A 27,677-nucleotide genomic window follows, 5' to 3' on the forward strand; every position below is an offset into this window, starting at 1 on the left:
TTTTGTAAGCAACAGCCAAACGTTTCAGAATAAATTACTTTAAATTCAAATATTAACAACATTTACGTATATTTACCTTATCTAGAAACAGTATGAAAGTAAGGCCAAAGCCCACATTTCTACACATAGATAAAAGGAAGAATAATGGAAGAATTGTATTTTTTGACAATGACGAGGGTTTGATAGATACTTTATTAATCCCCAAGTGGTTGATGTACAACTTCACGCAGCCACACTGCTTTCAAAGGACCACATATAAATCCAATTTTCTTTTTTCTCCTTAGATTACATTTAAATGAAAAATCCAATACGGAACGATGACTTTATTCAAAATGGGAGTGTTCTGCTGCCAAAACTAACCATTATCACTTTCACTCCCCAAAAATCAAAGAGTTTGAATTCAGGAACTAAGATATTATATACACACACACACATAATATATATATATATATATATAAATATATATATATATATAAAAGCACACCCTACTGAAGGTCCCAAGTGTAATGTACACAGAAGCAGGACTTGACTATAATCTGAATTTCAGATCCATCTTGATGTGCTGCATTATCAACTCTGAACATCCTCCACTTCTTCAAGAATAAAATCTTTAGGAAATGTTTCTGGAGTAATCGATGTCAGTTGGTCATCATATGAACGCAATGTCCATAATTTTTCAAGCTCATAGAGTTCTCTGGTTTCATGAAGCATGAAATGAACAACAATTTGGCCTTAAAAAAAGAAAACAGTGATATTTTTAGGAAATTAGTACTTTGAACATGGAAAAATGGTTTTCAAAAGTAACTTTCCATAACATGAACCTTTATGCATGCAACAGATATTCTTCTAGTACTAAAGTAATACACCATAACATTTTAGTATCTGCCAGCATATGATCATTATTATTCTTTCCACTTAAATTCTCAAAGATGTTCAAAGAACAGCCATGTAAGCAAAGCAGTCTGAACTTGCATTGAACAGAAGTGAGCAAACAAACCCAAGTTCAACTTTATCTGCAGCCACAGACTGCTCTGTTGAAGCCCGACTGTATACCCTTATAATAAAACAAGGTTTGTGATGGAAATTTAGGAGTTTTATCAATGTTTCAAACATGTAATGTCCAGCCTTTGGTCTTATGATTGGATGCTGTGTTTCTTAATTACTGCAATCTCAAAACCATTAATTCTAAACATTAAACCCACTGTTCGCACTTCAGTTTCAAAACACTTGTTGTTCCAGAAACTGAGCCAGATTTCAACATATCTTTCATTCTGGAATACGTAAATCCTGATCCTGTTCCAAAAAGCAGGATCAGTGAGGGATTTGCATTTTTGGCCTCATGGATCATACAGTTCTTGCTTAATCTGTTCTAGAAACACAGGTTTGATGAATCCGATTTATTTTAACCAATTTCACATTACTCCTGCATTCTAAAGCATACCACTGGTGGGTCTATCAGTTCTATAAACCGACATTCACCCTTATAGATCAGCACTTCCCAAAACAAATATGGAAGAGAATTTAGCTCATGCAAATATCTAGCAACAATGTTCATCACAGAGACAAAACCATCAAAATATTGGGATTCTATTACAAGACAATGATATTTGTGAAAATATTGATTACAAATTTCTTAAGTGGGCATCTTAAAAAATGTATTTTAAGAATTAAATAAACAAGCATGTTCCAGAATGCCAAAAATCAAGAAATAGTAGAGCTGGCATTACTTTGGGCAGAAGCCTGTATTACCAGGGGACTGAACTTGAAATTGTTAGTTTTACATCTTATTCCTTGGTTACCACAGAGCACCTTCCATCCATCCATTTTCCAACCCGCTGAATCCGAACACAGGGTCACGGGGGTCTGCTGGAGCCAATCCCAGCCAACACTGGGCACAAGGCAGGGAACCAATCCTGGGCAGGGTGCCAATCCACCGCAGCCACACAGCACCTCATTCTTTGTAATACAATTTTATGTCAAACATTTTTTCCAATTCCAGAACAAACCTGATCCACTATTTTTGAGGCACACCTCACGTATTTAGGCAATATGTGCCAGCACAGCACTCTTCACATCAGACACTATGCCAAGATTAGTGTGAAACATTGTGTTGGTATAAGAGAGTTAAAAAGAGTCTTGCCTGCCTTTGAGAATTCTGTTGAATTGGTAACATTAGGCGCTTTAAGTGTTGGCTTATTGCATCTAATTCCTTTATGATGTGGTTTACATATTACCCTAGACGGGACACAGACACTGTCCTTCAGTCATACTGGACTAATTAAGTGTCACCGGCTGCTAATCCAAGGAACAACAGAAAAAGTCAGCTTACCTCCACCTACTGCTAGTCTGCTATACTAAACATCTGAATTTCACAAACAACAAAAAAGGCACCAAGAAGAACAAACACCACAAATGCACAACATAAACAAAATGCAATGCCCAAGATGAGTGGCACATCCATTATTTGGAATCAGTTTTTAAATCCAACAATGTTCAGTCGCCAGTAATCTGCAAACCCTACCACAAAATGGCACAGTCTTTGACAAAAACCCACTACAAATACATTTTTGAATCTGCAAAAACAATCACTGTATGGCCATGTAACTCAATGAAGCTGTAAGCGTCCACCAACCATGCTCAGGCTAAGGGCACTTCTTAGACTACAAGGCAACCATCCATTAGTGAGGGATTAATGAGAACAAAAGTTCTATTTTTCTGCACTTCAGAGCTACCTAAATAACACTAAATATATTTTTGTTGACTGAAACAGAGAAAACCTGAAATTACCTGCTCTGACTGTGCTTTTAATAAGGGGGAATAGTGGCATTTTCCTTTCCCTTTCAATTATTATCACAAGATCATTCTCACAGCTGAGAAAACCCTTAAAACAAAGTATATAAATATTCAAATCAGAATTATAGGAAAGCTGCATAAACCAAAATATCCCCATCACACCTTAACACTGCAATTTTTTTTCTAATACAGTAAGGTACTGAATGCAAACTTTCAGGCCACATACATGATGATCGGACCTTACTTTTATTCTTACTGTCTACCACACTACTTGGTAGTTTATTCCAAGTGTCTATCGTTCTTTGTGTAAAGAAAAACATCCTAATGTTTGTGGGAAATTTACCCTTAACAATTTTCCAACTGTGTCCCCGTGTTCTTGATGAACTCATTTTAAAATAACAGTCTCGATCCACTGTACTAATTCCCTTCATAATTTTAAACACTTCAATCATGTCACCTCTTAATCTTCTTTTGCTTAAACTGTAAAGGCTCAGCCCTTTTAATCTTTCCTCATAATTCAACCCCTGTAGCCCTGGAATCAGCCTAGTCGCTCTTCTCTGGACATTTTCTAGTGCTGCTATGCCCTTTTTGTAGCCTAGAGACCAAAACTGCACACAGTACTCCAGATGAGGCCTCACCAGTGCATTATAAAGGTCGTGCATAACCTCCTTGGACTTGTATTCCACACATCGTGCTATATAACCTAACATTCTGTTAGCCTTGTTAATGGCTTCTGAACACTGTCGGGAAGTCGATAGCTTAGAGTCCACTAGAACTCCAAAAATCCTTCTCATAAGGTGTGTTCTTGATTTTCAGACCACCCATTGTGTATTCAAACCTAACGTTTTTACTTCCTAAGTGTAAAGCTTTACATTTACTGACATTAAATTTCATCTGCCACAAATCTGCCCAAACCTGTATGCTATCCAAGTCTTTCTGTAATGATATAATGGATTCCAAATTATCTGCTAATCCACCTATCTTGGTATCATCTGCAAACTTAACCAGCTTGTTACTTATATTCCTATCTAAATCATTTATATATATTAAAAATAGCAGCGGCCCTAGCACTGACCCCTGTGGAACACCATTATTAACATCACCCAATTCTGCACCCATCTAAAAACATCACCCTGGACTCCCACTTCTTTTAGTTTGATGTCCAACCTCTCATGTGGCACCTTATCAAATGCTTTCTGAAAGTCCAGATAAATAATATCATATGCTCCACTTTGATTGTATCATTTTGTTGCCTTCTCATAGAATTCCAGCATGTTAGTAAAACACGACCTCCCTCTTCTGAACCCATGCCGACTGATCCTAATAACTCCTGTCCTTGCCAGGTGTTGCTCAATCCTATCCTTAATAATTCCTTCCATTAATTTTCCTGTGATGCATTTACGCTTACTGGCCTATAGTTGCTTGGGTCTGTCCTGTCACCCTTTTTATATAATGGGATGATATTTGCCATTTTCCAGTCCTTCAGAATCTCTCTAGTGCGCATTGACTTCCTAAAAATGTGTCAAATTCTCTGTTAGTGTTCTCTTATTTTAATTCTTATTGTTGTCTTTTTTTTTGTCTTTCTTCATCATGTAAAGCACTTTGAGCTACAATATTTGTATGAAAATGTGCTATATAAATAAATGTTGTGGTTGTAAAAGACATTAAATTTTATCCTCAGCGATTTGCACTTTCCATTTATTCACTTGTCAAATCAAAATTTAAAGCTGCATGAACCCACAATATACCCAAACATAATCAGGCCTAAAACAGGAAGAAGTTCTAAGAAGTAAGCAGTCCATCTCAGGACACAATCAGACACTCACACTGGGCCATTTTAGTGTCACCAACTAACCTAGCATGCACATTATTCTAAAAAGGAGAACAACCCATACAAATTCTGGAAGTACCATATATACTATATACTATACTATATACAGATTAGTTCTCCTGCAGATAAGTCGGGACTTGATTTTACTGTATAATTTCTGGTATTTTATAATGTCGGTCGTATAAGTCGAATGCAGAAAACTCACTCTGTTGGTCCCAGAGATTATGATATTCTAATGCCCACCTGAGAGAGTAACCACAGAGCAGGCGGCCTTTTTTTTTTTTCCCTCTAAGTGACCACACAGTAATACCCAAACTATTCCGAAGCAACACTTGCACTGATCTGAGTTTTTTGTATCTCACACCCTCATACACCTTTATCGTAAGAGCATCTCTTATCAACAATGGAGCGTTCGATCAGAAGAAAATATGAAGCTGGTTTTAAATTAAACGTCATTGAAGTAGCGAAAGAAATTGGTAACTGCACTGCTGCAACAAAATTCGATGTAGCTGAGAAACTGATGCGAGATTGGAGGAGGCAAGAAGATGTAAAACATAAATAAATAATTTAAGTGTCACATTTTTGAACAGGCGTTTAAGTCGGGGTCTGATTTTATGTTCAATTTTTCGGGTTTCAAGACCCAACTTATACATGAGTATATACGGCACTAAGATGACACATGCAGAGACCAAGTCAGGATCTGATCCCAGCCTCCTTGGAATTGAGACAGTGCAGCACTCAACACTGCTCCACCATGCTGCCTACTCATAAATTAACATTTTCTAAAAGAATATTCCATTTCAGCAGTATAGTGCTGTTGGCTTTACCAGCTACACGTATGTACGCTTAAGGCAAATGAATAATGCTCATTATGTTCTGGGATACCATTTACTTATCAAGCATTTCATTATACAATGTTTAGCTTCCCAAGGTTCAATTCTCAATTCTAAGACTACCAAACCGTATAACAGAAGCAGCTGCTGATGTGCATGTGTAACTAGAGTAAGTGACATTACCAAAATCTATGCACAGCCAATCTTCTGAATCTTTTCCTTCAATGTTGGCATGAATGTTGTCTTCCTGAAGATACTTGTACTGAAAGAAAGATATGAAATAAAGAGTTAGAAGCCTGACATGTTGCACTGATTTAAGCCCTTTTCGTATTGGATATTAACACAGCAAAAAATGAAGTTTTAAAAATACATTTCCACATAACAATACTCTACAAATGGAATGTAAACTACCCAGCAGATAAGAAAATTACATAATTCAACTGCTTTATCCAAGAATCTTAAATAAAAAATACATTTTAAAAACGTATGACTCCAAATAGATACAGTAAGATTTTGAAAATATTTACAAGTGTACAGCAATCTTGAATCCTCTTTTACTTATCAATTAATGCTTAATAAGTACATCTTACCACTTTTAAGGCATACTGTGCCATTGCTTGAATGTGCCTAGTCGAAGTGCCACTTACGACGACAAAGTAATCTGAATACTTGAGCTCTTCTGGTACTTTTATAACACAAATATCAGCTGCATTCTCTTGCCGCAGAAGAGAAACCAACACATCAATATTAAACTTGGGATTTATTTGTGAAGCTGTGGAGCAAAAAAATCACACGTTAAATTTATACCCCTGTTGAAAAACAAACAAGTGAATCTTGTGAACTTCTAAATTTGTCCTGTAATCATCATATATTTTCTGTATGTAATTCTATAAGAATTACCAGCTAGCATATAGCCATCTGCTTTACTGGTAATTAAATTAAGTCTACTGCAGTGAAAACATGTTTACATCACACTAAATAATTACATAAAAGCACTGAATCATTTTTGCAGATGCATATCCTTCGTTTCAGTATATTAGGAAATCTTTACCAAAACCAGAAAATAGGCTGTAGATTACATCTGCACAGGTCAGCATCAAATGCAAACACACAGCACGACTGTCTCACCACCATAATGTGGCAAAAGCATAAAAAATAAGGCATCACTATGAATGTAAAAATTTAGGGTGGCACTGTGGTTAGCAATGCCGACTCTCTGTTCCAGTTTATTGATTTTCCATACACTTCTTGCAAACTCATAGTCTGTTCAATTTATTTAATTTCTGTACAGTATACTCTCAATGGTCTTATTGAGTTGTGTTTTGGCATACGGGGTAGTTTCCAAAGAGAATAAAAAAATATTGTTATATCTATACTTGCCTACAAATGATTAACAGCACAGATGCAGTAAGAACAGTTAATCAGCAGTTGTTACGCCGGTTGTTGGATAACCCCACATCCCTATAGCTAAAAGCTCAACCTGCCACAGCTTTATCATTCCTTAGAGTCTTGTGTAAATCAGCTTCTTACTCCGATCTGTATGCATTAATAAGTTTAGATAAATAGAGTAGTTTATGTCAAGTAAAAAAACACAATATTAGTTTCCTTGAAAAACTTGCACATCACTGGGCTGAGCTCCAAATTGACCAAATAGTTACTGCCATTGTATTTTGAAATAAATTAAAGTTTTGAATGATAAATAACCTAAGCATAACATACCTATACAGTGATTTTTTTTTTGATTATTTCATGTGATTTATATTTTTATTGGATGAAAATGAAAATCACTTTTCTCCATTCTGCAACATTTTTAATTGTCAATTGTATTTTGTATTGTTTTGCACTATACTTAAATATCACTATTTATTTTAAAGATAATTTGCTTTCAACAAGATCAATGATGAGCCATAGCCATTCACTTGAATGAACGAATGATTTAGTAGATCAAGTCCTTCCCAAAATGCTGCAGAGCTCTTGGAGTTTTGATTAAAAAGTAAACTTATTACATCCAGACAAACCTCTCTCTTGATACGGAAATACTGTATAGAAAACGAGTTGGCAGCATATTTTGGGAAAGACTGATCCTTGGTTTAATGCTCTGATGCAAGTGGCTTACTATAGAAACTTGGCAGAGGTTACAATGCAAAAATATTGAGATTATGTGTAGACCCATCTAAAAGAGCCCTAACAGGCGTACTTCTTCCTAGCAGTAATTCCAAAGAGTTCACATTTTGGACTCATACGTGGAATTATTCCCTGAAAATCTTGGAGTGGTGTGTGAAGTCCAGGATAAAAGATTCCACCAGGAAGACAAGGACATGGAAAGAAGGTACCAGAAGCGTTGGCATGTCAGTACGATGGTGGGCCACTGCTGGATGATTAGGGACACACCAGAAAAAAGTGTGTAATTGACAGGCCACAAAGTAAATTTTGGATTAAAAAAAGCAAATAAATTAAAAACTACCAAAATTAGACAAGCTCTAAGTCAACAAGTATGTAGCATGGTTTTCTTTACATACATTTAGAAATTAAATTGACTTGCATCAGTATTGAATACGTGAGTGTGCAATCTGTTCAATTTTAATTAAATCATTTCAATTGTGTACTGAAATTGGACAGGATAGAAACATCCTCATTTGTGTTCATGGATGCAAATAAAAACAACTTCACAACTGATACAACTTTAATGAGTTTAACTTTGCAGATCTGTGTAATGTACTGCAATAGTTAATTCTAATAGGGATAAATTGATACGGCAGTGGCATGCTACGATACGATGATATTGTCAATTCGTTCATTTATTCCTATCTCCCATATGTAGAAAATTTGTCAACTTTCCTGTCTTTTGAGATTGGAATCATCATGTTTAAGGTGTCCGCGTGTTTGATTGGTTTCCTCCATCACAGCCCGGCACTTCGCTAAGTAATGACTCGAAAATCGGACCGGGTGTCTATGGGGCGTACCCTACGATGGCCTGCCAGTTTCTGGAGATCGCGTTATTCCTTGGTCATCAGTTTCTCCTCAACGTCTCTTCCGCCCGTTTCCGTGCCAAAAGTAACTTCCATAACACACCTGTATGTAGTGCAGCTTTGCAGCTAGTTAAACCTTGTGCTCACAGAAATAGGATATTATTAGTGCAACTAGTTTTCTGACCACTGAAAAGCATGTTCCAGGATACAGGAAGGGTTTATGTATACATAAAAGTTAAACGCGAACCAAATGTACTCTCTTTTAAATGTTTAAGAAACCAAAATAAATAAAAACACTTACTTAATGCGGAAGACTCACGCAATGAGGCAGCCAGTCTGTTCGCTTGAAACATTGGGTCTTCCACTTCGAGATTATAACTCCGACGCAAGGACGTTTTAGTAAATGCATTTTGCACTAAAATTTGTCGCAAGGCAAAATTACGTGAAAATGGTTGCAGGAGACGTTTATTCCGAGCTCTTAAAAAATAAGTACTTCTAGAAAAACACGAAACAAGCCGAACAGTCGCCATTTGAATCCAATCCCCAAGCCGTGACTTTCTTACGTCCCCGACGTACAAAAGCAGAAACCTCATTGGATGACTCCCGCCGAGCGCAAGGATTTCATTGGGGAGTAACAATGTCACATGACATACGTTGACGTAATGATTGCCTTTCTATTGGTGTTCTCGCCCATGCAGGAAGAGAATGTAGGAACGCATCTGATGACGTAGTTCAAATGACATGTGTGCGTAGAGCAAAATGAGTGATATGACAGCCTGGAGACAAGGTTTATACTTATCGCGACGCGACGCATGCTGCAGCGGACGCTCCTGCTACGCAAGCGTTGTAGTGTGTATACTTGCACGCGTACTTTACGTAAATCTGGAGGAATCCGCCAGGTGGCAGTGCGAGATATTATCACGACGAGAACAGGTTCGGCTTCTCTGTGTTGTGAATTGCCTACAACAGGGGTAGGCAACGTCGGTCCTGGAGTGCCACAGTATGTGCAGGTTTTTGTTCCAACCCAGTTCCTTAACGAGAACTCAATTATTGCTGATGAAGCACATATTGCTTAAGTGACATTTTAATGCTTCATTTTAGTGGTCTCGCTTGTTAAGGTTCTCCAACCTTAATTGCTTATTTCAATCTTAAACTGCTGCATTCAGTGTTTTAATTACTCCTTATTAGCAATAAGATGTAAAACAGGGGTAGGCAATGTCGGTCCTGGTGAGCCGCAGTGGCTACAGGTTTTCATTCAACCCAATTGCTTAATTAGAAACCAATCATTGCCAATCTCAGACCTTATTTAATTTTATGGCTTGTTAGTCTGTGCAATGTAAGGCTTTTATATCGTAGATTCTTTTCCTTTCCAAGGATATCATCCAAATGATATGAAGCCTAAAACAGATCATTTTCAGTCTGTCACATTTTTCTATTAAGTGTTTTATTAAATCAAACCGTGCATGATGAACACACACAGATGTAATTGGAAAAAAGCTAGCTGGAGAACTGCTGGCTGCTTTGTCTTTTACATCTTATTGCTAATAAGGAGCAATTAAAACACTGAATGCAGCAGTTTAAGATTGAAATAAGCAATTAAGGTTGGAGAACCTTAACAAGCGAGACCACTAAAATGAAGCATTAAAATGTCACTTAAGCAATATGTGCTTCATCAGCAATAATTGAGTTCTCGTTAAGGAACTGGGTTGGAACAAAAACCTGCACATACTGTGGCACTCCAGGACCGACGTTGCCTACCCCTGGCCTACAACACCCATTGAATTCCGATGACATCTTGGGAGTATTTTTCGTACGTGGATTAGTCGTTTAGCCGGATGTAATTGTTGATGATTTGGCCTGATCCTGGATCTGTCAGTTTTTCGAAACTCTTGCTGGAAGTGTTGCCATAGCAACACATCCTAATCCGCAAACCTGCACGGAGCAGGTTTGTTCTACGTAAACAAGGATTGGTTTACACACGTGATCAGTGACGGTGCGTGGAAGTCATCCAGTCAGGGCTTCGCCGTTCATGAATGAGCGACCAATTGATAGTGGTGCGCAAATTATAAGAAGAGAATTTCATATAGAGAGGGTTTTGTGCTATTGGCAAGATCCTTTATTGCTCCCGGAGGAAATTATTTTCGAAAGATACCGCTTTAGCCGAGGGGGAACATTGTACTTCAAAGATTTATTACCACCTTATATTCAAAGTCAAACTAAGCGAAGTCGGGCTCTCACAACCACACAGACAGTATGCATTGCTTTGAGGTTTTTTACAAGCGGCACTTTTTTATATACTGTAGGCGATGCGGAAAATCTAACTAAAAGTGCAGTTTGCCAGGCAATTCGTAAAGTCTGTTTGGCTCTGAAAAATTTCCTTCAGGTTTTCATAGTGTTTCCTGGACACCTGCGTGTGCAGACAATAAAAGAGGCGTTTCATGCCATTGCAGGTAGGTAGCGCTTTGAGTACTGAGAAAAGCGCTATATAAATGTAATGAATTATTATTATTAATACACAGGCTAAAACACCCACAGTTCCATGAAGAATCTCAATCAGCCTAACATTCTCATTACCAGGATTTCCAAATGTGATTGGGGCACATGGGACTGATCAGAGTGGAGTTTGATCAAACATTATTTGGAAAATGTACCTCTCCTCCTGATGAATAATCAGACACAGTGTCTTCATGAAATATTTGACCGTCGTCAATATCTCGTTGGTCAGACACAGGTTCAAGGGCTATGACATTCCCTGCAACTGACCCAACAAAAAAGAGGGCTATATGGAACATACCTATGGCACACATGGAGGACAAATATATGAAATGACCATCCTTTACCTGAAATGAAGTGACCACTGCATCCTGCCACTGGTTCTGAGGAGGAGCTTCCCCCTGGAATGCCCTCAGAAACAGGGCGATGGGCATTTTGCTGGAGAGCCAACTCTTCTGCAGGGGTTAGGTCTGGACCGCGTGGACCTCCACCTGTTTTTTGCTTGTCTGCCTTCTTATTAGCTTTAAAATTAATGTTTTTTATATTATATATGATTCTTTATGTCATCAATTCTTTAAATAGTTATATACCAATATTTACCAGTGTGAAGTATATTCTTGTACTTCACTTTAACCTGTTCCCATGTTCTCCTTGTGCTCACGTTTGATCTGGAATTATGACATATTAAATAATAATCTGACACATAGGAAATGAAACGCTGCATTCAGTGAGTACAATGCACACTACTCAGCGTTTAATTTGTCGGCCACTTCTTGCCAGCCGTCTTTTCTGGTCTGGGCTGCTTTTGCAGTGTTACCCCTTGTGCATATTAAACCTTGAAATTCTTCATGTCCTTCGAATGAAAGGTCTTGCGCCGCGTGTGTGAAAAAAAATGCGGCCGTTTTTTCATCATTTTGTTACAGCCTACCAAAGACTTGCTGATCATGTTTTCTAGACTCAATATATTTGGGCTTTTCAATCAGCGCGGGCGCACGCATTCATCTCGTATGATTAGATCCAGCTACACTAATCTAATACACGGCTGCGTTTGAAAAACCGACCTATCCCGGATGAGTGTCACCGGCATTAACTTATCCAAGATGAGGCACCTGATCTCGGATGATTTAAGCGACGTACGAAAAATACCCCCCTGATCGCAATATCTCCGAAAAGGATGTTTATTGATTAAAACCAGGGATGTGTCCATTCCAGCAAGCAATGGGCATGAATGAGAAACAATCCCTGGATGAGGCCTCAGCTCATCGCAAGGTGAATACAAGCACACACATACACTAGCGTCATTTTACCGGCACCAAATCCCCAATTCTGCATATCTTTGGAAGGAAACTGGAGCACACTGAGGAAACCCAGCAGGAAAACATGTAAACTACAGCTTGGGAATATCAGCGACGTGACTCCCTGCAAAACAGCTGCGCTAACGCTCCACCCCTGTGTCACCCTCATGTGTGTAATTATTTAACAGTATAAATAACAGTATTATTTAAACGAAATTACCGATTTATCTGTAAAATTTAATCAGTATGCTGCTGCTGGAGTATGTGAATTTCCCCTTGGAATTAATAAAGTATCCATCTATACATACTTTAATGCTTTTCATCATGAAAGTGATATCAAGGTCTTTAACATTCCAGCTCACTAAGTTAACTGTCCCATCATGGATACATTGATTCTGAGTTTTTAATGTCATTTTATAGTCTTAACTGGTAGTGAGGCAGTTTTAATCTTAATTTCAAAATTCCCCATGAGTTATTGCATTTTAGCCTATTGTTGCATTGATATTTATAGTTATAAGGATTAGAAGAATAGATTAGATATAGCCTGCTCTCCTTCTCTCCCCCCTTTATCCCCCCCCCCCATTTTGCCTCCCCACATGAGGCTTGATCCCACTTCGCGATGTCCCGGTCCTCTGACATACAAAGAGACACAGCACGTCCAAAACAAAACAAACCCCACCCCGCAGCGGCATTAGAGAATTAAAACAAAGAGATATCTATTGCAGCTGAATTGTAAATACTATCTGCTGAAAATATAATCATTAACAGTCTTTAAGCTTAAAATAATCTTCAGCAATTTTAAGATATTAAGATAATAAAAGAATGAACCCTGGGAATGATTTTAAAAAGTAGTCTAGGATAAACATAGTAAATCCTAATGTAATAGTATAATGTAATAGTATAAATGTAATAGTAATGTAATAGTAATAGTAATGTAATAGTAGAAATAGCAATAAACCAAGAGTATGATGTTAAACAGTCTACTTTAAGGTAGTAAAAAAAAAAAATCAAACCCTACTTTAATTACTTCTACACTTCCACACTCACGTCTATAACTGTAATTAAGACATAAACATATAGTGTCCAAGTAAAGAAAAGGATGTATATTTATAATACCAGTCTCTTTAAATGTGGATCCGATAGCAGATGATAGGTCCTTCCCATGCCTTGACAGAATACGGTTCCTTATTAACTTTCAAAAGACTGTCGGAAACAGCTTCTTTAGTTCCTTTTCAGCTTCCTCCATGCTTGAAAATATATAATATTGGTCTTGAATTTCCACTTTCAGTTTGGCGGGATACAAGAGGCTGTATTTGATATCGGCTTTCTGTAGCAACTTTTTAATGTTAAAGTAGGCTGTGTGTTTTGCAGCTGTTAATGGTGAGAAGTCGGGGAAAATACGAATAAGATTATTTTCAAATATAATCTCTTGCTTGTGTCTGAGAAGTGCCATCATATCAAGCTTACATCGTAATCGCTCGAAGCGGACAATAAAAGACCTAGGTTTAAAGGTGCTTGATCTGTATATGCGATAAGCTGCTGCTATCTCAATGTCGAGTTTAAAATCATCTCTAATTATTTTAGAGAGTAATTCTACTGCAAATTTCACTGGGTTTGAGCTTTCTCGTTTCTCAGGTATACCCTCAATTCTTATATTATTTCTTCTGCACCCATCTTCCAGGGCTGCAAGTCTGTCTCCGAGTTTTTTGCATTCGGAATTCGCAGCTGTAGCTTTTTCATCGGTGTTAGACGCCAATTGTTCCACTGTTTCAGCTCGAGCAGTGAATGCCTGCTTAACGTCATCCATCTGATCTGTAACGTCATTAATCTGGTCGGTAAGTATTTTCAGTTTGGATCTATTTTCTTCGATGTGTTCCTCTAATTTCTCCAACAAGCTTTTAAAGTTCACGTTGTGAAGGACAGGCAGGTCCCATGCCCAGCAGGGACGCCCCTGCTGCATCTGTTCCGGGGGAGCAGTCATGGACACTTCAATACCTCCCCCGGGACGCTTGGTGGCAGCCTCCCTGGCGGACGATGATTCCCCAACCTGGCGCATGGCTCCATTGGAGATGGAGTCCTCCACAGCCTGGTTGGGGGCTCGGATGGCCGCTAGGGGGAGCTGCATGGAGTCTGTAGCCCGGGTGGTCGAATCTTCAGCCCCACCCGGAAATGCAATTAGGACCAGGTGATCAAGCACCTGGAACGCTTCTGGGTAGGATATAAAAAGGGCCAGCCACCACCACTCAGAGAGCCAGGGTCGGGAGGAGGACTACGCTTGTGGAGGAGTGGTGGGAGAGGAGAAAGAATTGTTGGTGTGTGGAAAAAGAGTGCTTGTGGGACTGTGTATTGCCTGTGGGTCACGGGGAAGACGTGCGCCCACAGGTGAAGAAGAAAATAAAAGTCCTTGGTTTATTACGTGCCTCTGTATCCTTCTGTGCTGGGTCGGGCGCCTGTATAGTGCCTTTTCTACAACGTCAAAACATTTAAATAGACGTGTTTCCCGGTCTTTGTTATCCTTCCTAAGCTCAATGTTAGACTTCTTAAGCTCATTTATGGCCGTAGCCATGGCAGTGGCCAGTGTAGCGATCATCTCTTTCAGTTCGGACAGTTCATTTCGGATTTCGTGCTCCGTGAGTGGAAATGCAGCTCCTGTTACAGCAGGTGCTGTGGGCTCGCGATGAGTAGATGAGAGCACATCCTGCAGGGCCTTTTCTAGTCTCGAATGATCCTCAGAAATCGGCGATACATCGCGACCTGTATCACTTGCACCTTCGCTCCCATTTTCACTCTCGACTGGAGACGATACAATGGAGTGGGTCCCAGGAAATCTGCGCATTTGTCTGCCTGTTCCAGGTCAGTCTCCGAGAGTCCATACCTTGCACTCGGGCTGGATGTCTGTCCAGACTTTGATTCAGCTTTAAGTTTCTTTTCCGGTTCTTTCTGACTTTTCTTCTTGTTACTCATGCTTGTATATTGTAGTGGAAGTTCCTTGGTCGGGTTAAATACAGGATACCTCTAAATAATATGAAATACGTGGTAAAATAAAGCCGCTGCTAGCGGAGCTCTGTTTCAGATGTCCATCTCTTATAACAGACAAGACCAATTTTCTAGTAATTCAGAGGTATGGATTCCCCCCATACAGCTACTGTAGAATGTAAGACTTTATAATATACAGGAACTGCTTCACAGAGAACACATGTACATATACTCACTGTACCAATACTGGCTCTCAACACAGCCTTATTTCTTCATGGCATGGATCCACAAGATGTTGGAAATATTTCATGTTGACATGACTTCATCATACAGTTTCTGCAGATTTGTCAGCTGCACATTTATGCTGTGAATCTCTTGTTCTAAAATACCCCAAATATGTTCTAGTGACTTTAGATCTGAGGCTTCTGAGGGACACTAAACTCATTGTAACGTTTATAAAACCAACTTGAGATGACTTTGCTTTGTGACATTTTGCATTTTCATGCTGAAGGTAGCCATTGGAAGATGGGTAAATTGCACCCAGGAAGGGGATGCACATATTCGGCAGCAGTTCTCAAATAAGCCGTAGTATTTAAGCAATGATTGATTGGTATTAATTGGCTTGAAGAGTGCCAAGAAAACATTCCAGAAACCATTACTCTACCACCACCACCAGCCTGGACTGTTGACGTAAGGCAGATTGGGTGTATGGTTTCATGTGATTGGCACCAAGTGCTGACCCAACCTCTGCGTACTTCACCAGAAATCAAGATTAGGCCACGCTATGTTTTTTGAGTACTGAACTGTCCAGTTCTGGTGAGCCGGTGTCCACTGCCGCATCAGCCTTTGGTTCTGCGGAACGTGACGTGGTGCTCTGTTGTTGTAGCCCATCTGCCTCGAGGTTCGACATGTGCACTCTGAGTAACTGAGATGAACAGAAAAGCATCTCAGAGTGGGTTTTCTGATTTTCCATAGGCTTTCTTTCATCTCAAACCAGTCTGGCGATTCTCTTCTGAACTCTCTTATCAACAAGGCATTTCCATCCTCAGAACTGCCCCTCACTGGATGTGTTTAGTTTTTCACACCATATTGAATAAACTCTAAAGACTGTTGTGGATGAAAATCCCAGGAGATCAGTAAGTACAGAAATATGCAAACGAGGCTGTCAGGCACCAACAGTCACGCCAGTCAAAATCACTGAGATCACATTTTTTCCCCATGCTAGTGTTTTCTGTAAAGCTCCTGCACTGTATCTTCAGAATTTTATTTATTGTGTTGCTGCCACATGATTGGCTGATTAGGAAATTGCATGCATAAGCAGGAGTACAGACGTTCCTAATAATCTGCCCAGTGAGCGTAGTTTTCTGTTGAAAGTGTATTGGGAATATAGAGCCTTCTTGATCGAAGCATAACATTGGTATTCTACAATGAAAGGGTCTGGTAATGTTATCTTAAAGTCTGCAGCAAGAATCTGTGTAATGGCTGTGAAGTGCTTCAGAACGCTCTCACTGATGCATTCACTGTGATACTCCCATGATCAGTCGGTGTCCTGGCAGTTTGGACTCTTTCAGTACTTTGGCCAGATCCCTTATTTTGCATCCTGGTTTATGAGAATGTGCCTGCTATCTTCAGTTGGGATCAGTGATGTGTTTGTTGTGACATGCAGAAACACCATGGCACTATATGAAACAGTATGGGAAATTGGGAGATCACTGAAGCAAGAAAAGAAAAGTGCACTTCATATGTGTTCTGTCAGGATTGAAAGGGCAGACCACAAGAACCACAGGGGCACTGGCAGATGAAAGAAAGCCATGAGTCTTTAATTGAGTTAGAAACTTAATTTTTGGTTTTGACCCTAACAATAACAAAGGCAAATGCACTAACCAAAAATCAAGTCGAAGAAACACAAAAAAAAGTCCTAACAAACTAAAATGACAAATAACTAATCACATACACATCTGGTGATTTATCCAGAACATTGGACATCGGTAAGAGGGCACCACCACCTTTTAGGAGTTTAAAACTGTGACATCATGCTTTGCACTTCCTTGAACCACACAGTAGCAACTGTGGCACCGTGACAGCAACAATCCACACAAAATGTCACTGCCCACGGTCAAACAGCAAATAATAACAATAAAAGACTAAACAGAATTATGGCTGTACTGTTCTTGTCTTTGGTGTTTGAACCAGAAACTAAACAGCAGCAGCCAAAGCCTACTTCACAAAAGGCTCATACAGTCAGGAGGTAGGGTCTTGCTCCGATTTTACATCGATTTTATCAAGTCATAGTGAAACCGAAATGAAGTACAAATAATTAAACTTAGTAAACTTAGAACAACAATAATAGGATTTGCTTCAATGGGACTCACAGACAGTTCTGAAAGCTTGCTTTCTACCAATAACTTTCTGCAATACTGTTTCCACTTCCTCACAACTATTTGCTCGGAGGCCAGGGATCTGCACTGGCCATTGGAAGGTTGCCTTTTCGAATCCTGTAAATACCAAAAGAGACTTCTCTGTTGGGCCCTTGAGCAAGGCCCTTAACCTGCAATTGCTGAGCGCTTTGAGTAGTGAGAAAAGTACTATATAAATGCAAAGTATTACATGAATATTCATGAGGCCATGTTAACATACCTGAATAATGTAACAGTAATTCTGAGAAGCAGAACGTCATTAGCATTTAATAATGTTGCATCCTTCTCACTAGTTTAATGGCCATTTTCCAGGTTTACCAGCTTAGCCATTTGTTCTCTGGTCTTTTTCCTCCAGTCCTGGGTGTCCTTTAGGGTGAGATGCAGCTTTTTAAAATATAATATTTAATACTGCCAAAACCAAAGTGTGAACATTTATAAAAATTGATCCTTTATTGAACAAAACCAACAGCATACAAACTGTTTAGAAGAAGAGTCACCTTGTAAATGCCCGAGAAATGGCAAGAAGCTGTATGCACTAAGTCCCACTCCTCTATTAGGTGTGTATGCCTATCCGAACTATGAACAGTTTGGCAGGTGGGCTTGTGGCTAATCAGTTGGTGAAGCAAACCAAGGACTGTGGACTCAGATGTGACCTTTTCATATTACAGTGTGCTGGGTGTTAGAGGACATATTTCATTATAGATGCCATCACAAAGAGTGGTACTTTATTACATCTATTTAAAAGGATAATGTTTGGTATTTTTCAAATCAAAATTTGTTTATTCACAAAACATGGTATATTTGCATTTGCCATGCAAAATAGAGTTGAAAGCATTTTCTATAAATTTAAAAAAATCTTGCCTGCACTGCCATTTTACATTGAAATTAACAGGACATGGAAAAAGCCAGAACACAAAAGCCTTAAAACTTAATGTCAATTTTTCAAGCCAAGCCTCACACACACACAATTGTGAAATAACTTTTACATGCCATTTTTGAATAAAACAATCTATATATTTTGAGAATCAGCCATGGCTTAAAAAAAAAAAAAACTAGCTTTGCATGCTACCTTGGTACTTGTCTTCTGCATTGACCTTTCACTCCCACTGCTGTGGTTTCCTCTTGAAAGATAATCGCAGTACAACATGGTTTTGTTTTGATTTACTTACAGTGCATATTAAATATTAGAACTAAGCACAAGACAAAACTTATCCTTACCTTGTGACCCCCCCCCCCCATTATACATAAACTTTAAATCAATACATGGATAAGGGTATAGTTAACCATAAGAATGATGATTTGTTTGCTGCCGAGAAAGTCCATCCATAATTTGAACTTGTCAAATGCAGTCTGGAGAATATTACACCAATTAACAATAATTCAGCTAGTCATTTCTACTCTTTACAGCTACTATACATAAGTGTATGCATACGTTTAATATGTCACTGTGCAAATATCTTTTGAAACCCAATTTTTACTCACATGGCCAGATTAAGCACAGATGCTGACAGAGAACTGCCATGCAAGCAACAAAGATAGAAATGGCACATGGTTTCCATTAGTCCATCTGTTAGGTCAGCACAGAATTGCATCCTTGTTTGGAGAGAATTGTTGCCTGTTTTGAATTGCATGCATGGAGAAACCGTATAAAGCCTTGGAACATTGCTTCAAAGGTGTCCCTGGCCAACAGATGGAAGACATTGCCACCTGTTCCTGGGAATGCATTCCACATCTGCATTGACACCACCAACAGACTACTCCAGAACCCGATCTTGTCACTGGCTTCATTAGTCTTTGTACTATCTTCATTGTAAGCTGATATTAAAACAAAGCCAAGTTATTTCTCCTATGCGTTTTTTTTAAATAAATAACCACTGTATCATGGAATATCTTTTAATGTTATATCTATATGGATTTGGGTTAAGTAAAATGCTGCACTCCCAAAAGAACTCATTACCAGGAAGTGAGCACCCCTAGTGGACACCACTTTAGAACCCTAGAAGATTTGCATCTTGCCATTTCCAAACATGGTAGATGGTTATAAAATGAATGGTGCACTGATTTCAGTGTTACTTTTGGCACTGCCTAAAGACATTACAGAAAGTATAGTGGGAGCCTTACACTATTTGAAGACGAAGACCATATCTTATTGAGAAGGTGTAGGATAAATTCCTTATATAGCCAGCATACAAGACAAACCATGACAGAAGAGCTTGCTCTTCATATAGTCATTTTGGAACTTCAGGATGCCTAGTCACAATTTCTTGCTCCAAATGCACAGCCAAAAAATCAGGATAGTCTACCCACTCCATGGTGAGAAGTGGTCTTCAAGAGTTTAGACACCAGGATTTTTAATGGAATGCTTAAAGCTTGAAATTTCTGGTGACATGTTCCTGAAGATCAGCTACCAGGGAATGAGCCCCGAGCCTGTTTACCCCACCCCCCCCCCCCCACAAATCAAGAAGTAGTGGAGCTCTAGCCCCCACAGAAGCTGGGTACTTCTGCAGCAAAAGCAATCCTATTGGGGCAGATAAAGACACTGCCCAGGGTACAGCAAAATGTCCACACATGATGTGTAGTCCAGAGTTACACTTTTAAAAACTCCAAGATAGGAGTAAGATCTTTATTCATGCAAGTCCATTAGCCTAAACTTTAGAGAATGTAGGGTATGCATTTTCTGTTCATCCATCTTTAATAACCTGTGCAATTTAAAAGGGTTAGAATTCCTTAAATTTAATGGGAACAAAATGTTGGTAAAGAGCCCACTACATTTAAAGGGATAACATTAGCCCCAAATGCTGAGCTTTCTGTATTTCTTGCCCTAGGAGGTAAATACGTACAGGCTGATTCTATGCTGGAAAACTAATAAAATGGAGGAGATTCTATTTTCTACTGAAGTCAGAGATACAGCTCCAACTTTGAGTCAAAGACTGTAGGATCAGAGTACTTCCATAGGCTATGGCAGAGCAATTTGCAGAAAATCACTGCAAGTCAATTGAGATTCGCCTTAAATGGTGAAATGAACTAGAAAAGTTGTGGTATTATTGATTTCCCTTAATAGATCTTTAATAAAAGCACATAAAAATTTACTACAAAACAAAATGTCTAAAATAGGCTGTAATTGAGGGGAGAGAGGAGGAAGAGAAGAACCCCCCCCACACACACACAAAAGGGTTAATGCTGGGTAGGTTAAGGAGCTATAATAAATTTTACCTGGTCAATAGTTGTGGCCAGATCAGGTGGTTACCAAGCCCAGAAATATCAACTCCTTAAAAATGTAGAACTCTAGCAGAAGTTCAAAATGGGCATGTAGCCAGATCTACAGGAGGACCTTTCAGCTTGTCAAGCTATCCTAGTATGGAGAGACCGCTGGCTTTCAGCTTTACACACTTGTACCAGAGCATTTTTAGTGGTACAAATTGACCACACTTTATACATTTCCTTGACCACCACTTACTTGGTAGCAAGAGTTTTCACAAGTTTCCCACTTCACTAGCCCGATTAAATAGGGATTGTGCTTTGGGCTGCATACAAGCCAGCAGATCTCCAGTCTCCTTTAAAAGGTCTTATTATCTACCACACTATGGTAGTGTTATGAATGCATGCATTGTGATTACCATTCCCCACTTTCTTGGGGAAACCCATTTCAAAAACCTCAAGCCTGCATCCAAAATGGCAATTCCATCACATCCATCATGTCACCTCTTAATACCGTTGGTTTAATCTGAACTTCCTAAATGTTTTCAGTCCTAGCTGCACTGAACATTGCACTGCTGGTCTTCAATAGGGGCATTTGACTGCAAATTCTCTAAAGTCTAGTCTGTTGCTGCCTTCTAGAAGGAATCAAGACCCACCACACCAGCAAGTAGTCTTGTAATGCAGTTGGAAGGAATCAAAATGCAAAGTTACAAATGTAAAAATTTAATAGGTTTCTTATAAATGGCAAAATTAGTTAATGTTAGAATAGCAAAGGCTTCTGGTTCAGCATTATATTACAAGCCTTTATAGATTACATGCAGTTTATAGCCACCTTAAGGCACACTGGATATCTAAAGTCCACATGTTTCACACGCTGGAGGGCTTGGTCTGCAGCAGTGGGTTGTTTTCTTCATTCCCAGAGAAAAAGCTGGCCTTCAGCTGACTGAAATATACAGCCAATCCAACATTAGGCACCTCAGTCACAGGTTTGTACCGTTTGTAACGCCTGAAAGCAAAAGGAGATATTGTGAATATCCTAGTTCCGTTAACCCATAGTGCACCACTTTCAATGTTAATCTTGAAGTCTCCACTTGTATTGGAATTCCCACTATTTGCAACTTACTTGTTGAGCACATATAACACCACAGCAAAAACTGCAAGAACAGGGACTGCAGTTAGCACATAGCCTGCTGCAGGGACAGATCCATTCTCTAGGATTAAAAAGAAATTCAGTATAAAGTCGACAGTTCCCCCTGCCTAAATTAGATGGTCGACTAATCCCACGGTTACCTGTTTGGATGTCCACAAACAGACTAGTGAGGGCCAGGCTTGCTGCATCACTGAGGGTGAAGTTCACACAGAAGATGCCACTTTGGTTGAAGGAACGATGCACAACAAGTTGACACTGGTCAGAAGACTGAACATCGTCACATGTGATATCTTTTACACTTGCACATGTGGAATCCATTATTGTGGTGCAGACTGACGTGGGTACGCTGCAAGTAGGAATTGCCCACATTAAAAAAGGGAATTACAAGACTGAATAGGTTCCTAGTTGGCCTTTGCACCATTAGAAAACCCAGACTTGCCTTCCATTGCACAACACCAAGAAGTCCACTGCAACACTAGTCATTGGAATGGTTGAGATTTCCACCATTCTGGTCATCTGGACACTGTCTACAGCAACAACTCCAGCTGAAAAAAAAAAAAAATTAGGCAAGATTGTAATGGACTGGAGTAATGTTTGCTTTATCCATCCATCCAGCTATATCCTAACTACAGGGTCACAGGGGGCTGCTGGAGCCAATCCCAGCCAATATTGGGCACAAGGCAGGAAACAAACCCCAGGCAGGGTGCCAGCCTACTGCAGGGCACACACACCCCCAGTACACACTAGGGACAAGTTAGGATTGCCAATCCACCTAACCTGCAGGTCTTTGGACTGTGGGAGGAAACCAGTTTGCTTTATGCATTTCCAAATCCAGGCTATTAAAGCCAACCTTAAACAGAATAATGCCAAGGGATTGGGTTTTATACCAAGCCACTCTAGCCTGGATATTTTACTATTAAAGGGTGTCCAGCAAGGTCTACAACCAAATGGTCATAGCCTTGATTGACAAATCCTTTTGGATAGGCCTGTGTCACACCCCACTAGGCTCAGCAGTGATCATGGATCCAGGATCAAGCAAACCAGTTTTCCTCTTGAAAAGGAGGACCTCAACTGACCCAAAGCTTAGACACTTACCCACAATAGTCAGGTCAGCCTTAAAGTTGCCAAACCTGTGGATGCTGCAATTTGATATCCATCCATCCAGAAAAGGCTCTGTAGTGGGTGCACTGCTAGTCACGGAGGCAGTGGAGAGGGGAAGTGTGGTTGTGAATGGTTCATCTAAAAAGGGTAGATATGGAGAGGTCGACAGTTTCAAAATTAGTCTTTACCCCACTTAATATACCTGTAAACAAGCACTTTTGCCACAGTGGACTTGCCTGAAAATGTCCTCAACAGTAGGGGACTTAAACAGGTTCTATATGAAAGGAGACTGAAGATTGCAGCAAGCTTACCTGTAGTTGTACTGGGGGAGCCAGATGTTGGTACCACTGGTGTTGGAGTTGGTGGGCCACAAGGCACAGGAATAATTGCCTCAACAGTTACATTGACTGTGACATTTCCCTCCAACCTATAGATATGACTGAATGAGCTATTCAAGCTGTTGACAGTGCGATTATCACCAAAGTTAAACTGGTAAAGCACCACTGCATTGCTCAGATAGTGGCTGGGATCATGAAGCACTGCAGTGAAGAGGACATTTGCGTCCTTGATGAAGATGTAGTCTGAAGCATTGCGATCATTCTTTTGGGAAATGTTCACAAAGAGGGGAATGAAATCTACAAAAAAAAACAACACATGGAAACCTAGTTATTCAGGATCAGTGGCACTACAGTTAGCCCTTGACGGAATTCTGACCTGCCGGAAAAGATGCACTTACACCCCAGTTTAGTCAATCGGGTCTTTAGGCCTCCCAGAATCCATCTCCTTACCTGGAGACTGGTCTTACACCCTTAAGGGTAGACCAGGTTTGCTGGTGTTAACAAAAATTCCTAAATCACACCCCATCCAGTAAGTCAATGTTGCAAGATCCTAATAAGCAAGCACTGTAGGTCCAAAGGTTCTACTCCACAACCAAAGTATTTAGCCCAACAGATTTCCAAACAATGAAGTCATTTTAATGCTATTACCTGCACATTAAAAAACCACAGCCTTCGATTTGCTTAATGGCTCCCATTAGGGGACAAAATGCACAATTCAGATAACATACCCACAATAGCATAGAGATCTGTTGTATTGGCAATAGGAATGTTCCTGCGATGCTCCTTTTTGACATAAACCAGCACCTCCATGAGTTGAGTGCCAAGGGTGAAGCTGCTGGTATTGAGAGAAACGCTGGACACAGGACCTCCAGTGGTTTGGAAATATTGGCCTAAGGAGACATCCATTTTGGAAATCAGTGAACCTTTACAGAACTTAAACTTGCACAAGTTAGCATTGACCAAAAGGATCTTAGTGGAGGTCACACTGCCCCCCCCCCCTTACCCATTGTGTGCCAGACATATACAAAGGAGTGCCTTCTCCAGTCAGAGTGCTGCGGGAAGGGCCTGCCATCGGGGAATACATTGCAAAGTATGCCAGTGCAATTGCTGTAGCCATAATCGTCCAGGGAGGATGTCCAGTTGTATCCAGATCTGGACTGAAGTGATTCAGCATCTGGAATCAGAGAACCTGGTTAAAAGCCATTTGTCCAACACCATTAAAACTGTTGGATTCATTTCACCCCTCTGTTGCATACTTTAAATCCAAGTTAAGCTAGTCAGACCTGATTGCTGGTGAAACCAAAAATGTGTAATCTTCAACTTTCTCAAGTCCATTATGTCCAAAGCACACCCTCTGCCCAAGTTAAGTAGCAAGAATGGTTCTTAAGCAGTCAGGTCAACATTGAAAGCAGCAAAAGTTTTAAAACATTAAAATCTCTCCACCATCAAGTAGCTATGCCTTGTAACTAGAACAATCTAGGTTGTTCCATTAAATTGGTGGACCCCTCTAGACTAGTCAAGTGCAAGATCCTGCGAATTTAGACTTTAAACCCCATGCATCGATCCAATGGAGCAACTGCAGTCTCCACACTAAATCTCCAGCATGACCCACTAGGACGCTGCAGACTCATTTTGCTTGTATGAAGGTTGTCTCAGGAGCCTACTGGGACTGCAGCTCATTCAATCGGACTAGCAAACATTTTCTGCTTCTGGATTAACATCACAGATCCTGGGAAGAAGTGAATATCATGCTGGTGAGGGTTGGGTATGTTAAAGCTAAAATTTATAGCAAATTGTTTGCTGTTCTGATGAAAAAGCAGCTTGAGTGCTCATTAAATTTTCACTAGTTACCTCCATTTCCACTAGACAAGTGCCTCGGAAATACTCAAGTAGGCACTTTAACCTCCAAATACCAGGATAGACATCTGAACGAGGCAATCCATTAGAAAATAAAATGCCCAAGTAGAACAAAAGGAGGGCATCAGACACGACACCTTGTCAAGCTTGTTTAGGTATTTGTGTACACCACCTCCCCAAGCCATTTGAAATCCAACCTAGGGTGACATTTTGCCCAGCAATGACCATACTATCAACTCCCAGTTATTGATGACAGTTAAGTGTGGAACATGTGCCATGTCAGAAGGCAAATGCAGGTCTGGACAATGGAATTGAGGGCAAGGTTGCTAGTGCACCAGTTGAACAATTCAAGAGCCCATAACTAAAGTACACTGGGATAACACCTTTCTGTAGGAGGCTGCACTATATAAAGGCTGGCACAGGCACTCCTTCAGCCATTATACAATAAGATGCCAAGGAAAGGAAAATCCAGCTCCAGTAGGATTCCAACATCTGAGCCAAGTAAACATCAAGTCTCACCATCACACTCGCGGTCATACAAGACATTCCCACGGTCATCTTCCTTTGGACATCTGGAAAACATAACCCTTGCAGTGAAGGTGATGTTTGAGCCAATCAGAGCAGGACTGTCACTGGTAAGCTGAATAGAAAAATTCCCTATAAGAAAGGCAAAGTGTTAGAGTACAGATCACACCCTGCATCTGCCAGAAGCATGTCCAGATACACGTACCTCGTCGTCGTCTGTGATTGTGGTTAATGCAAGGATACAACTCTTCATTCCAGGCGTTTGTGTCAGGAGCCCAACCTTTAATATGTTGAGAGTTTTTAGCACCTCTAAGGGAGCCACTGGGCATCACATCACTGACACCTACACACAAAAAGCGAGACCTTTAAGGCTCAAAATGTGGTACAACTTAAAGAAACACACACTTATTGCGGACACCAGCATATGAGAATATACTGTATGCTAGACAGCCACTTAACAGCCCAGGGCCACCAGATTGCCTTCTTCCCCCATGTGCATCTCTCAGAGTACCATGATCGAAAGGAGTTCATGATCATTTACCAAGGGTAGATATACACAAACCTGTTAAATCAAATCTGACATTACATGAAATTAGACCGCTTTGCAATGCTTAATTCATTTCCAGGAATGAAACCGCAGGTGTTAAGGGATGGGCACAGTCAGTAGGAATAAAGTCCAGGCACATTTTGGCATTTCTTCACTTTTCATACATATCCAAACGCCCACCCCAGATGGTCATTAAATACCACCTTAACAAGACAAGCTGCTATGGGGTGCACATGAAAGCACACAGCTTTGGACAAGTCCAGAACCAAAGCCACCACAGACCCTTCATGTAAATCAAAGGAAGGCAGCACAGAAAAATCAACCAATGAAGATTTTTGAAAGGAATCAGGTGGTCAACACAAGACCAGTTATTTATTGTTGGTAACGATTGCAGCGAGACACTTTTACCATTCCGCCTCCACTGACAAGGTTAAAAAAATATATATAATCCAATGAGATCATCAAGGGTAACCTGTACCTGAACAATCCAATACTTTTAAAACACGAGTCAGCTCTTTAAATCGAGGTGGCAAAAACGAATTGAAGTCCGTAGAATGAATGAATGATAATTTACGGAAACATTCCGCTTTACCACCCCAGTGTCACTGCGCGCCGGGGCATTCCGCCAGCTTCGCTCCGATTTAATGACAGAAAAGGAAAGCAGGACAGCGAATCGTTGAGCGAATTCCGAACAGACAGGTTACTAAATATCCAAGCCATTAAAAAAAGTTGCAGCCATCCCCCGAGAAGCTCCGCAGGTGGCCAACCACACTTACGTTTGTGCGTATCCACTGCAACGAATAAAGCAAAGATCAAGAGGCAGCAAACCCACGGCAGTCTTCCCATTGCGGCACTTTCCTTACTCATTTACAAGCAGAACAAGTAAAATAAAATGAAGAAATTGGAAAAAGCCGAATCTCAGAAGACTCTCCCTTAGTCTGCTGGCCAACACTGTGCCAGCTCGATCAGCTCATCCCGTTAACACCATATACTAGATAAATACCCCCCCCCCCCCTTCTTATAGCCCAGTGGCGGGGGCCCCCGTCATGTGACCCTCATAATGGGAGCCGTCTTATTTCTCATTACAGACCATTTGACTTGTTAACTCATGCTCATGAGTCATCCGCTTAACCTGTTGCTTACTTCTCTCAATTTGGATTCAAAGAAGACGATTCTACTTCTAAGGGATGAGGCGCCAAGTCAGTTTAAAAATCTGGATGAACAACAAAGTTATCTGCAATTCTTAAATCAAAAGGCGAAATGTAGCTTCATTACAATGTATACTCCTAAAGCTCACTTGTAATCGCGCCAGCCTTCCATCAGTAAATGCCGCTTATTGATTCCGTACGCGCTT

The 27,677-nt window shown here is 40.1% G+C and overlaps 2 protein-coding genes across 2 annotated transcripts; both read right to left on the bottom strand.

Moving 5' to 3' along the window:
- Window positions 1-428: 428 nt before the first annotated feature.
- Window positions 429-9,001, bottom strand: malsu1 (mitochondrial assembly of ribosomal large subunit 1). The gene is made up of 4 exons (XM_028818283.2): window positions 8,728-9,001; window positions 6,048-6,229; window positions 5,641-5,719; window positions 429-731 (listed from the first exon to the last, which is right to left on the bottom strand). The coding sequence occupies exons 1-4, from the start codon at window positions 8,954-8,956 to the stop codon at window positions 571-573; spliced, it is 651 nt and encodes a 216-aa protein (XP_028674116.2). The 5' UTR covers window positions 8,957-9,001; the 3' UTR covers window positions 429-570.
- A 12,511-nt stretch (window positions 9,002-21,512) lies between these two features.
- On the bottom strand, window positions 21,513-27,327 carry gpnmb (glycoprotein (transmembrane) nmb). The gene is made up of 11 exons (XM_028818284.2): window positions 27,100-27,327; window positions 25,982-26,119; window positions 25,771-25,908; window positions 24,398-24,568; window positions 24,123-24,284; window positions 23,368-23,691; window positions 23,051-23,194; window positions 22,395-22,500; window positions 22,096-22,301; window positions 21,929-22,016; window positions 21,513-21,811 (listed from the first exon to the last, which is right to left on the bottom strand). The coding sequence occupies exons 1-11, from the start codon at window positions 27,188-27,190 to the stop codon at window positions 21,673-21,675; spliced, it is 1,707 nt and encodes a 568-aa protein (XP_028674117.2). The 5' UTR covers window positions 27,191-27,327; the 3' UTR covers window positions 21,513-21,672.
- Window positions 27,328-27,677: the final 350 nt, after the last annotated feature.

The sequence above is a fragment of the Erpetoichthys calabaricus genome, chromosome 13 (assembly GCF_900747795.2).
Source record: "Erpetoichthys calabaricus chromosome 13, fErpCal1.3, whole genome shotgun sequence".
NCBI classification, from domain to species: domain Eukaryota; kingdom Metazoa; phylum Chordata; class Cladistia; order Polypteriformes; family Polypteridae; genus Erpetoichthys; species Erpetoichthys calabaricus.